At 39.1% G+C, this 13,675-nt stretch overlaps 1 protein-coding gene across 1 annotated transcript in view; it reads left to right on the plus strand.

The window, feature by feature from the left end:
- The first annotated feature begins 1,253 nt into the window (after positions 1–1,253).
- Positions 1,254–13,675, plus strand: part of LOC145263020 (uncharacterized) — a 68,201-nt gene continuing 55,779 nt past the window's right edge. Inside the window, exon 1 of the mRNA XM_080119853.1 lies at positions 1,254–1,307. Coding sequence (XP_079975979.1) covers positions 1,254–1,307 — 54 coding nt within the window. The remainder of the gene's footprint in view (positions 1,308–13,675) is intronic.

A 13,675-nucleotide genomic window follows, 5' to 3' on the forward strand; every position in this document is an offset into this window, starting at 1 on the left:
AACACTAGATTGCCTTTCCGACTTTGAACCAAAGGCACTTGTATGACAGGGAGAGAGAGGTATACCTGTTATCCCAGAACAAGTGCTCTCGTAATCATGAGTGTTGACAGTATTTGCACCTCCTTTCTACGATTGATAAGAAGACTCTGTGAGAGCCAAATGTTGTAGGACATTATATTAGGTTATGCTAAGGATCTGTTCGAAACGATACGATTCAGGAGTTCAATTTTACAAAATACAAGCTTATGTGCATAGATTGAGGTGTTCAACAATTATTAATCTTCAGTCACCTAGTTGATAATAGAAAATACCTTCTGGGTCAACAAAAAACTTTTTGCAGCGAGCTTAACAAAAACACTGAAAACTTGAAAATGGAAATCACAAAATCCTATTGGAGATGGACGTACAAACAAATAAACCCATTCAAGGAAGAAAACCAGATGTCATAATAGGCAACAAGAAGGAAAAGCTCTGCCAGATCGCAGATTTCGCCATACCAGCAGACCACGGGGTGAATATCAAGGACAAAGAAGCAAAGAAAATACACAGAACTAGTCAGAGAGCTGTAAGGGATATAGACAATGAAGTCAAGATAATACCAATAATCCTAATAACACTAGGAACAATACTGAAAAAAAAAAACCCGAAAAACGAATGGAAGAAATTGGAATGGAATTAAAGAGATGGCTGAAAAGATACAATGGATAGCAATAATGAAAACAGCTAAAATATTAAGAAAACCCTTGAATGTGAAAACTAATGCAGATTAGCCAAAAAAATTGAAACTGTATAATCGTAAATTAACTTCTCCCTCCACCAAAAAATAAGAAATTGTAGTGGTGGCATCAACTGGCACCACACCAAACAATTTTGAAAGGTCAACGAGGATGGAAAAACTAAGGAGAGAAAGCATTAACCAGACCTCCACTGGATGAATGCGAAAAGGATTCAGATAACGAGAAGGCTTGTTGCCACCCAAATTCCAGTAAAGTCCTATGGTCGTTGCCAACGAGAAATCAATGAAAAGTAGTTTCGCTTTATGACGTCATCCTAAACGATATTAGCAACGATCATGACGTCATCCATATGTGCCATTGGCATTTGTTTTTTATCTTGCGAATAGTACAGACGTGATTATCAAGTTCTATATAAATAATAATTATACTAAGATTTGTTTTTTATCTGGCAAATAGTACAGACGTGATTATCAAGTTCTATATAATTAATAATTATTAATTAATATTTGTATTAAGATGGGTAAAATGGACTTTAAAAAAAATCCTCGAAAGCCATATAGCAGACCAAAGGTAAGTAAATTTGTGGATTCAATTATTAATCAACACAAAGTCAAGTATCTCGATTCCTTTGTGTTCTTAAACCAAAGGAAATGGTTGATTGTTGAATTGCGCCCCCATTGTATCAAAGTACCTGCAGAATGTCTTCTTGGTTCCTCCTCGTCTCTTCTCTCTCCAATCGACGAGCACAGCATATAATAACAAAACTCTAAAGCACGTCTGACAGCACTGACTTCTGCCAACAGTCTCCCCTCCTCTTAACAACACAGGCTTTTTATATCGCAAAATCGTTCACCTCTATTTGCATATTCTTCTAACTCATGTGATCACTACTCTATAAATAAGAGTCTTGACCGTTTCTTTTCTTTCTTTTTATTTATTTTCGGTGTCCGACCCGCACGTGGTCTATCCAGGTAAGTCACGCATTTCTCCACACTCCCCCCTGATCTCATGATCACAAACAGGACATGCGGGCAATCGTTGGCGGGTACTCCTTCGAAAAATCGGGGGCAGCACTTCCTCATTACTGTTTTCTTCATTACCACCATCATTACTACCAGTCTGTTCCATTATCCCATCTCGTGGTTCCATAGGCGGTGTCTCACAATCAGGGCAGGGGGGCAGTATCTGTCTTTGTCGGGTACTTCTCCGAAGAATCGGAGGCGTCATCTCCTCGGTGTGCTCCATCATCCCTTCTCACGGGGTTTCGCAATCACGGGGGTTGGGCAGCATTCGTCTCTGTCGAGTATTTCGATGAGGCATTACTTCCTTGTGTCCATCGCTCTCATCACTATTGTCATCGGTATGTCCCATCATCCCCTCGTCTGGTTCTGTTGGTGGTGTTTCTATGCTCACCTGAAGGAGCAGTAAGTGATCAGGATCATCTCTGAACGGTGTGTGATCCTCCTCATCGTCCTCAGAATCAGAAGAGGTATAACAAGGGCGGATATCTTTTACGTGACATGGTATGCCACCAATCAACATGGTCTGAGGACTTATGATTTCGTCTATTTTTTCCCGGAAAAATTTTGTAGTGCACCCAGCATTTGGGGGTTTTATCCAAACAAGGTCTCCCACCTGATATGGTGTATTGACAACACTCACCACTGATGGTATGGCATCAACTCCTTTCACACGCTGTTCATATTGGTAAATTCCATTGGCTGGTGCAGTTGCTGGTGTTGCATTGTCCTTGGGTGTTATATTATACCAGTACACAGTTTCTGGAATAGAGCACTGCGTCCTGGCTGCAATTCTTTTGATGGTGCGGTGAAACCGTTCTGCTATACCATTACCCTCGGGATAATATGCACACCGATAATGCATTTTAATCCCCCATTCGTGCACGAATTTCTGAAATTCTTGACATCGAAATGTGGTGGCATTATCAGTCAGAATTTCAATTGGGGCACCACGTTCAAAAAAGACGGCTCTCAACTGTCGTATAATGCTGGCTGCATCCTGTCGTGTCAACAGGCGCCATATTGTGAAACGCGTTGGGCCACAATCCGTCATGGTCAAAAAATGTTTGTCCCCATAATGTGTTATGTCCATCCCTACTCGCTGCCAGTTGCGCTCCACCTCGAGCCTCCCTTTTTGCCATTGGGATGGTGCCAGATCAATTCTCTGACACTCTTCACACGAACGTATGGCTGCTTTCACTGATGCTTTTGTAGTTGCAGGGCATACTCTTCGGACAAAATATGCAGTCCTCTGAATTCCAGGATGTCTACTCTGCTGGTGTATCATACGGATCTGCTCAGGTGTTAATTGATCCGTTACAGTCGCGCATGTTTGTTGTTGAAGATTGGATCCCTGCCTCATTGCATCGATCCACCTCTTTGGTACTCGAGTCAAGCTATCAGCCAAATTCTGCATCGACGAGACTAACGTAATGTCTACCTGCAAGCTGTATTCGTCAACTAGACGCTTAATTATTGCTAGTCTCCTTCGTACTAGCATTTCACTCGCAGCTCTAGTCCAGTCGAGCCTTTCCAGTCAAGGTGTCGGTTAACCAATGGTAAACACACAATGAGTCAGTGTGGAGATGCACAACATTAGTCTGCCATTGCAATGCGAGATTAAGACCTTTTAACGTGGCATCAAGTTCAGCCAAATTTATATGTTGGGCATCATTTTTCGGACGAAGCCAGCATGCATCTTCCACAACAACACCTAGTTGCTCCAACACGACACCTGTAGCCAACGAACTTGCGTCAACCCATGCATTTAGTTTGTTTCCAGACACTTGCCACTCACCCCGGGCAGGGTCATTCCTATGCACTCTGGATAACATTTCAGCCATCATTTGTTGGAGAGAATCATCATCCACAACATCGTCCCATCCTTTTGTTACTGTAGTCACTCGTCTTTTCACGACTCCTGTTGCCGATCGGAGCCATCCACAGATAGGTAGATGTCCTACCAATTTACCACAGATGGAAAACACAGTACGTCTTGTTAATACATTGGGTAACTTTGGAAGTGGGCTCCTTCGCTTCCATCGCAACGTATTGCCCTCCTCCCAGACCTCTAGGCCTAGCACGGGCACTCCATCCTTTAGGCGCTTAGGGTCTTTGCTTATTAACCCAAACGCTTTCAGTTTTATTAAAAAATGCATCCGCAGACATTATGTCCTCATTAACATAGATGTCATCTATGTAGGCTGAAGCAGCTTTTGCTGTGGTCTCATCCTGCATCAAAACAGTTTTAATAATGGTTGTCATAATCAAGGGTGCTACGTTTAGGCCAAAACCCAAACGTGTCAAACAATATAGTTTTCCCTTGAGTAGTACTGTCGGAAACGGCCATAATGACTCATGGACACGTATCTGCAGGTAGGCCCTCTTTAGATCCAGAAGTGCTACATTGCTCCCTTTTTGACGCCACTCTCTCAGTTTAGCAGCGCACACATCTGCGTTTCCGGTAAATGCATCAACATGCCGATTCAACTCTCGGTAATCCATTACGGGACGAATTCTTTCTTTGGTAGGTTGTTCAACAGCCATGAGCGGAATTAATCCCTTGGGTGGTCCCAGACGTTCCTGTGGGTATGGTATTAACCAACCGTTGTCAATCCACATCTGAAGTTCTTCTTCATATGCGGCCCTATTCTTGGTAGAAACTGCATACTCTGGAATCGTGTTGCACAGCCGATCTGGTTCCTGACCCATGGCCCATTTCCACTTTGCAGTCCACACCCTTTCGTTGTCATCAAATGTAGCACAGAAGTCCTTTTCTTCAATCGACATGGCTGCACAGACGTCTTTCCCTTCTCCAAGCCTGATACCTCTAGCTGCTGTGATTGTAACGCCTCCTAGTGCTTGTATTGCATCAATTCCAAGCAACATGTCGTAGCCAAGGGATTTTTCCTGCATCACCAGAACGTCAACTTTAGCTGTGTCACCCTTCTCAGTACAGATTGTGACTGTCCCTTCACCACAACATACTCGTGATAAGCCATTGATGGTCATAACACCGACTGGGTTCCTCCGCCACACCGGACAGCAATGGGCACTAACTATAGACCGGGAACACCCCGTGTCTATAAGTGCTGAACACTGCACATCATCAAGTTTAACGCTAATGACAGGCAATCCTGTGTTTATTGGTTGGCAGGGGGCAAGGGTAGCGATAGTACCTTGCCTCCAACTTCGTTTCCCGAACAGTTGCGAGATATGTGCCCAAACTTATTGCAGCGATAGCATTGCACTGGTCTCTTTGATTGGGGATATACACCTCTCCTATCACTCTTTAGCAAAATGATTGGCCTCCCCACATTTATAGCACACTGGTGTGGCATGCTTATTACTATCTGGGAGAGAGTCCACATTGCCTCCATGTCAAAAACAAGCTGCTGCTGCAATTGGTTCCTGTTCCTTACAGATGTTTCGAGCTCGGGTCAATAACTCATCAGTTGACAATTCAACGATTCTTGATGATGCCCGCAACAGTTTACTGACCTCCTCGGGTAGGCCTACCAAAAAAGCACAGCTTAATATTTTATCGTTGACCCCACCAAACGGTACAGATAATTTTCGCAGGTCGGCTAGGTACACGTCGACTGTTTCCTTGGGTTGAAGTCTCCGGCTCGTGAACTGTTGCCACGCAACAAATGGATCTGTACCAAACGCTGTATACAAGCTCTGCTTGATTTCATCCCAGTCTGGTTCATCCCCGAGTTGTTGGTAGACTGCATAGACCCCTCCGGTTAGCCTCAAAGAGATAACTGTGGCTGGTTCTTTAATTTTGCACAGTTTACAGATTTTCTCTGCATTCTCAATCCATTCGACGACAGCCAGTCCAGTGGTAGATCCGTCGAACTCGGGTATTAAGTGAATGTCGAATCTGTCCATTTTTAGTCACCGCACACCAAGCGCCGAAATAGCTTAAAACCAACACAAAGTCAAGTATCTCGATTCCTTTGTGTTCTTAAACCAAAGGAAATGGTTGATTGTTGAATTGCGCCCTCGTTGTATCAAAGTACCTGCAGAATGTCTTTTTGGTTCATCCTCTTCTCTTCTCTCTCCAATCGACGAGCACAGCATATAATAACAAAACTCTAAAGCACGTCTGACAGCACTGACTTCTGCCAACAGTCTCCCCCTCCTCTTAACAACACAGGCTTTTTATATCGCAAAATCGTTCACCTCTATTTGCATATTCTTCTAACTCACGTGATCACTACTCTATAAATAAGAGTCTTGACCGTTTCTTTTCTTTCTTTTTATTTATTTTCGGTGTCCGACCCGCACGTGGTCTATCCAGGTAAGTCACGCATTTCTCCACAAGTCCTATGGTCGTTGCCAACGAGAAATCAATGAAAAGTAGTTTCGCTTTATGACGTCATCCTAAACGATATTAGCAACGATCATGACGTCATCCATATGTGCCATTGGCATTTGTTTTTTATCTTGCGAATAGTACAGACGTGACTATCAAGTTCTATATAAATAATAATTATACTAAGATTTGTTTTTTATCTGGCAAATAGTACAGACGTGATTATCAAGTTCTATATAATTAATAATTATTAATTAATATTTGTATTAAGATGGGTAAAATACACTTTAAAAAAAATCCTCGAAAGCCATATAGCAGACCGGAGGTAAGTAAATTTGTGGATTCAATTATTAATCAACAGTATTCATGATTTAAAAATCAAATATATTGACTTCTTTTATTGTAAAATGAGTTTTCTAGATGAGATACTGTTCTTAGTCAGTCACCTTGTGAACCATTAATTTCCTTAAAATGTATTAAAAAATATTACTTTCTCCGTTAAAATAGAAAACAAGCAAGAAAACGGTTCTTATTTAAGGCATATAACGTAAACTGCCGAGATATGCCGAACCCCTTAGCCAATGAAAGACAAGAGAAAAACACGTAAGACAGTGTTTTAATGAGCACAAAAAAAGAAGGAAAAAAATCTTTATTTAATGTAACAAAGTTATAACATTTCCAAAAATATTACTAACAAAAAATTAAGAAAACACAACTTGTATTGTAAGAAAAACGATGCAACTATTTCAAAATGCAATGATAATTGAAAATTAAAGAAAATAAAGTAATTGAAAAATCTTCTTACAATTATTTGAATGTTTTGTTTAATAAAAATTACAATATCGTAGCATTTTACCTTTTATGTTGTTATTTAGCTTTTTTACATTAAATAAAGTGGTACTTGTGCATTTAACAAACCAGACGTAACTCATCATTTGCTCGGCTTTGTCCGGCGCATGATGTCAACAGTCGGGTTTTGCTGCTGTCTGACTAAACATGGTCATCAGCCAATCAAATCGCTGCGCGCTTAGTTTCAACTCGATGCGCGTGCGCGGACGTCGAGCAGCAGACGAGAATTTCGATATGGGTGTTCGATATGGCGGCGACTAGGAATCTCCAGCATGAATGTGGGTTGCGGTCACGCCACACAATTGTGGACTGGAAGAATTTCCTGTGAGATATAATATGCCGCGGCGGCAGATAGGAGGCCCAGGCCATACGGTCGAAATCGACGAGTCTGTCTTCCGGAAACACAACGTCCACCGTCGGCAGACGTCTAACACCGGTCTGGGTCTCCGTCTCCGGTGGATACACCAAAAAGGAGGTTTTGTTTTGGTTAACGTACCAAATAGGAATGCTGAAAACCTTACTAATAAGAAAATACAGTCTGCTGTTGGAAGGCTTACAGCAAAGTGAAAGGAGAGGAGGGTAACGAACCTCCGTCCACTTTGTCATGCCCTCCAAAAGTCTGAGTAAATATGTTCCTGGCACAAAAAAGTCTGAGAAAATATGTTCCTGGCACAAAAAAAAAAAAAAAAAAAAAAAATATCGCAGGAATTCTGGTTAAAAAAAAAAAAATTTTTCCTTGTTTCTGGCAAAAAAACTAAAAAAATGTTTCGTTCTCCTTTCCTTTTTATTACGATTTTTTCTTTTTCTTTTTTACGTAAATAGTTGAAAAAAAAAGTTTCATAAATAGACAATTACTAACTATTATTTGTTAGAAAAAAATATCCTATAAATATCATTTTTGTTGGTTATTTTACGTTGAAAAAAAAAAAAACGTTTCATTAAAAAAATAATAAATAATTACTAACTATTATTTGTTTACAAAAAATGTTTTATGTATTTATTTTGCAAACAGAAAACAATTTCAAACAATAATACTACTAATAAAAAAAAAATGAACGGTAGGTTTTGGTTTTTATTTATTTATTTTTGATTGTTTCTACATTTACAATTTCATTTTACAGTTATTTTGTTGCATTTTTATTTTATCGGCAACGCTCGGTTTTTGACATCATGCGCCGGACAAAGCCGAGCAAATGCTGAGTTACGTCTGGTTTGTTAAAAATGCACAAGTACCAATAAAGCAGTTGAAAAGAAATCTTTTTTTTTTCTTATAATTCCTAAAAGTTACATTTTCTTAATGAAAAAAATAGTCGAAAAATAACAATTTCATTTTTTTTTGTGCGATTACTCGAATGTTTTGTTTCATATCTTCGCATTTTACATGTTTTTTTAATAGCGTCCCAAATTCTCAGATGAAAAAGGAACTCAATAGAGTTATCTCTCTCAGCACAATGACAACGATTGCAATAGTGACAAATATTTATTATCACCAACCCTTAGTCTAAGTGGCAATGTCGTAAAATATGATATCGCACTACTTGATAGATGCAAGGATATGAGAAAGAGATATGTGCTGTTAGGAGAACGTTTATTCCGGTGTTGTCTAAACAAGAATTCCTTCCAAGTTTTAGACCGATGTTAGGACCTTTTTGTGCGACAAGGATTTTTCATGTTTCTGAATGAGAATCGATAATTCGTATTATTTGGATTATTCACACTAATGCTCTCATCTTCAGTGTTATTCGTACAACGTTTCAGTCGATGTAAGTTCCAACCTTCTTCAGGCGTATCTTGTCAAACTTGGAAACCTTTCAGTCAGACTTGGGAGTCTTCACAAAATATTAAACACACCCCTTTATTTGGTACTTGTGCATATTAAGAACCAGATATATCTCAGCGTCAGCTCAGCTTTTCTTGTAACATGACGTCACCGCTCAGCTTTTTTTCCAATAATCTGACAGAAGACACCAATTAGTCAATCACAACGCATGGTAAAGTAACAGATAAAAATTGGAAAGGGGGAAAAAACCTAGTTGTTACTTATAAATTAGTGAGAGTAGCAATATGAATTTCTCAACATTAAAAAACAGTTTGAAATCCCAATGAATATGATTGATTTTTGTCAGGAAAAAACTTGATATGAAGGAAAATGAATTGCACATGTGGTGTTAGCTGCATCTTGGCAAGGAAAGGCTCTTTATATGATGGATGTTGATGGAGATGCACAAATGCAAGTTGCAGGGAGTGGACAGCTATAAAAAGTGGAACTTTTCTTTCATGAAGCCCAAAGCACCATTGCAACCATCCTAAAAAATATATACCCACAGGCCTGCAATATGGCTACCCAGGAAAACCTAATGAAAGAATGTTAGGGAGCTTTCTTTCATTTCCGTAACCTCTTCTCAGCCTACTTTGCCAGCATATGCTGCCCAACAGTCGACAGAATATATTCCTGAGGGAATAGGCCGACCTCCTTACAATAGTTTCCTCCTCAACAAATAATAATAAATAAATAAAAAATGAAATATACGGTTGTTCATCCACACCCCACATAAACAAATTAGAATTTTTTTTTTTTAATATTACATTTTTGCAACATTTTGGGAAAAAAATACTTTAAAAAAGATACTTAAAAATAAATTTGTTTCCTTTTTTTTACATAGTAACCTTAAACCTTTTTTAAAACTTATTTTTACATTTTGTTTGCAAAAAAAACAAAACATTAAATACTTGAAAAAAATTATTTTTGTGTTTTTTCATTGAAAAAAAAGTTTTTACAACAATTTTATCATTTTTAAAACCTTTTCTGACAATTCTCTTTGAAAAAAAACATTTTGAAAAAATACTTGAAAAAATATATAAAATAAATACATAATTTGTTTTGAACAAAAAAAAACAAAAAACTTCTGACCCCCACTTCAGCATAAAAAATGTGTTTGTCATTTATTTTTTTTTAAGGAAAAAATGATTAATAAAACAAAATTACTGTAGGTTGTTGTCTTTTTCTTTTTATTTCTATGATTTCCATTTATTTATTTTGCTATTTTTGTGTTTTGTACCATTGTTAAGATTTGTTCAGCAACTCTTAGCATAAGCCGGATGTTGACGTCATGTTCCAGGCAAAGTTGAGTGAATGTACATCAAGTTTTAATATGCACAAATACTCTTTATTTAATACACCAGTGTAGCATTCTCTCTTAGCTATGATACCCAAAATACAAAAAAAAAAAAAAAATTGGTGCTATGATTACATGATAGTTAGTAGTCGCCAAAAACAGTGTGACGTCATAGAGAATGAATGGTAGTTGCTAAAAGCTGTGAATGCTTCATATGAAAACAGCAGCAGCCAGTAACTATCGTCATTAGCGCCCATTGATCATGTGTGACCTTGGTTTTCACTGAAGGGGGAGGCTGGTGGTGGTCGTGCTTCCACAGATCACACTGATCAGCAAATTACAATTTCTAAGGTCTATGCCAACCTTTCATGTCTCTTTTACACAAGTCTTTGAATTGAAGCCTGGGGTGACACATTTTTCTCTTGTCAGTTCTCCATAGTCTTTTGGGACCCTGCAATTTTGCATATAGCAAACATGTCCAAGTTGACGCTGATGCAACAGTATGTACTGGGCAAATCGACATGCTCAAGGACCTCTGTGTTGGTAATGAAGTCTAAATATTTGGATCCTCCTCAGGTTGTGCATGTGAAAGATGTACAGGTGCTTTTCCTGATGTGCATCCAGGACTCACTGTCATACAGCAGCATGCTCAGGATGCAAGTCTTATACACCGCTATTTTGGTATTGATTGTTAGTTTGCCGTTCTCCCACACTCTGTGGAAGTTGCATGGCCTTTGCATCGATTGTCCTCTGGTCCCATGTCAAGACTATTACAGTTAACCCCAGCTACGTGAACACTTTCACAGTTTCAAGTTGGTAATTGTTGATGGTGATTGAAGAGAGAAAGGTAAAGTCCTTGTTCATGATATTAGTCTTTGTCAAACTGATGGTCAGTTGAAACAAATCACAGGTCTTGAAGACGTGATGCATGAGGAGTAAAAGTTCCTCAATGCTATCGGTAAGCAATGCAGCATTGTCTACGAACAGCAGGTTATGAATGAGGACCTTGCGGATCTTTGTTTTGGTCTTAAGTCTGGCAATATAGAATTTACCATCTGAATGTGTGTGGAAGTAGATTCCCTCTGTTGAGTCAGCAAAGGCCTAGTTGAGCATAATGGCAAAGTAGATATCAAACAGGTCAGAGCAAGCACATAACCTTGCTTCACGCTTCTCGTTACATCACAAGGCGATGATGTTGTACATTTCCCTACCAGAGTACTCTGTCAATTTTCAGTCTACAGACTCGAGATTTGACATAAGGAGTATTGAAATTTGGGAACATCTTTTTAATCGATTTTCGGGCAGAAATTTGGCTGTCAAGGGGGTCAAAGTTTTAACAATTTGACTTTTGAACTATACCAAACTCATCCACCAATTTTGGGTCGAAACACGTAAAATTTTAAATGTGGGTTACTTGGACATGGATCAAACATTTTAATTTAATTTGAGCCCAAAAGAATAAATGTTAAGGGGTCAAAATTGGGATCAAAGTTTTTAAACAATTGACCTCTGCTGTCTCTACCAGATTACTCAGCCAATTTCTGGTCTAAACATTTCAAGTCTTACATAAAGGGTATTCAGAGATAGGGCAAGCTTTTTAATCGGTTTGGGCCGAAAATTTGAGCTGCTAATGGATCAAAGTTCAAAAGATTTGACCTTTGCGGTGTCTAGCAAATTACTCAGACAATTTTGGGTCTAAACATTTGAAATTTATACATAATGAGTATTCAGACATGCGGCAAGTATTTTAATCAGTTTTAGGGTCGAAAATGTGGCTGCCAAAAGTTCAAAGTTGAAAGAGTTGACCTTTGCAGATTCTACTAAATTCCTCTGCCAATTTTGGATGTAAAGACCTGAAATTGTAGATGTAGGTAACTTGGACATGAGTAAAACGTTTTACTTTAATTTCTCAGTTGTAGTATAGATATAATTCTCTGAAACCTACTATCTGCTTATAGATATACTAAAAGCATTTCAAAAGTAATGCCGCCTATTTGTTTATTCTGACTGTAACACGGCCAAAAGGAAGGTTACAATGGTTACAATTATACTTGTTAAAAGAAAAACCCTCGATAGAAGCAGACCCACCATAGTGTATGTGGTAAAAAAAAAAAGCCGCAGTACGTACTGTGACCTACTAGGGATCGGCCAACAGGATGATGTGTTGTCACTTGCAGAAATCTTTTCTGAACCAGTTGATACATTGTTCTTGGCACCAGGCCAGAAAGATATAAGTGCTTTATATTGAATCGAGCATGCCATCTGAGTCTGATTGACTCATTCAATTCACCGGCGGCGACTTGGTTCTACTCTCTGTGTTATGCAACTGAACTGAACTCACCTACTGTAACTGCTACTGAGCTCAACTCACTGTGAACTGAACTCATATACTCTGACTGCAACTGAGCTCAACTCCCTGTGAACTGAACCGACTTAAAAACGCTCTGTGCTGTTACTTATGCAGAGTTGTGTGTACAGGGTGGGGTGTGGTCGTCTTGCAATTGACCAACCAACTTTCGCCATGAGTTGATAAATTACTATTGACATCAAAATAAATTGCCTTTGACATCAAATAAAACAATTTTCCTTTATCAGGAGACTACAATTTTCGTGCCTGAATGGTCAGACTCTTTTGAATTAACATTTCCTTTGATCCTCAAGGCAAACATAATTTCTCTTATGCCATAAAACCAAAAACTTCACTAAGTAATTGATAATCAAAACAATTACTCATTTGGTTATCGCGTCATTCATTAATTTGATAACACGCATATATCAACCTCAATATACACAACACAGGAAACATGAGTTGGAACAATTACATCGAGGGCATTGCCAGGGCTGCTGCGAGGAAGATGGGCTCTCTCTACCGTGCTAGAAAACTTCTAACACCCGAAAGTATCTTGTACCTCTATAAGGCCACTATTCGCCCATATATTGAGTATTGCTGTCATATTTAGGCTGGTGCATCGGCTACTAGTCTCTCGCTCCTTGACAGGGTTCAAAAGAGAGTTGCAAATCTGATAGGCCCTAAACTGGCATCTAAGCTTCAGCCTCTGTCCCATCGTCGAAACGTTGCATCCCTCTGCCTGTTCTACAAGTATTATAATGGTGAATGCTCTGATGAACTGCAAACACTTGTGCCCCCACGACGTGAACACCCTCGACAAACCCGACAAGCTGCAAAATCCCACCCCCACACTCTAGAGATCCCTAGATGTAAAAGATCTTTATACTCCAGTAGTTTCTTCCCCAGAACTGCTAGACTTTGGAATTCCATTCCAGGTCACTGCTTCCCCAACTGTACTGACATGCATAAGTTCAAGTGCAACGTGAACCAACATCTCGCTGCCCTAATCCCTACATAGTACCCCAGTAGATGTTTCCCCTGATAGTAGCCCCCTACACCAAAGTGGCAATGTGTCTTGTTTGGGGTGAAAATGTAATAAAAAAAAAACTTTAAAAAAAAACTACGTGTATTGCCAGTGAAATTAGGGTCCTTTTTGTATTTATAGAAAGTATTTTGTGCTTGAGTCTGAATTTTCCTGAACAATATATTGTAAGAATTTCTCTTATTCGTTTTTGCCTTTGGTAGAATGAAAGAGACACTCAGAAAAGCAACTAAGGCTCACC

Source organism: Euprymna scolopes, chromosome 38 (genome assembly GCF_053919585.1).
Source record: "Euprymna scolopes isolate OS-2025 chromosome 38, ASM5391958v1, whole genome shotgun sequence".
In the NCBI taxonomy this organism is placed as follows: domain Eukaryota; kingdom Metazoa; phylum Mollusca; class Cephalopoda; order Sepiida; family Sepiolidae; genus Euprymna; species Euprymna scolopes.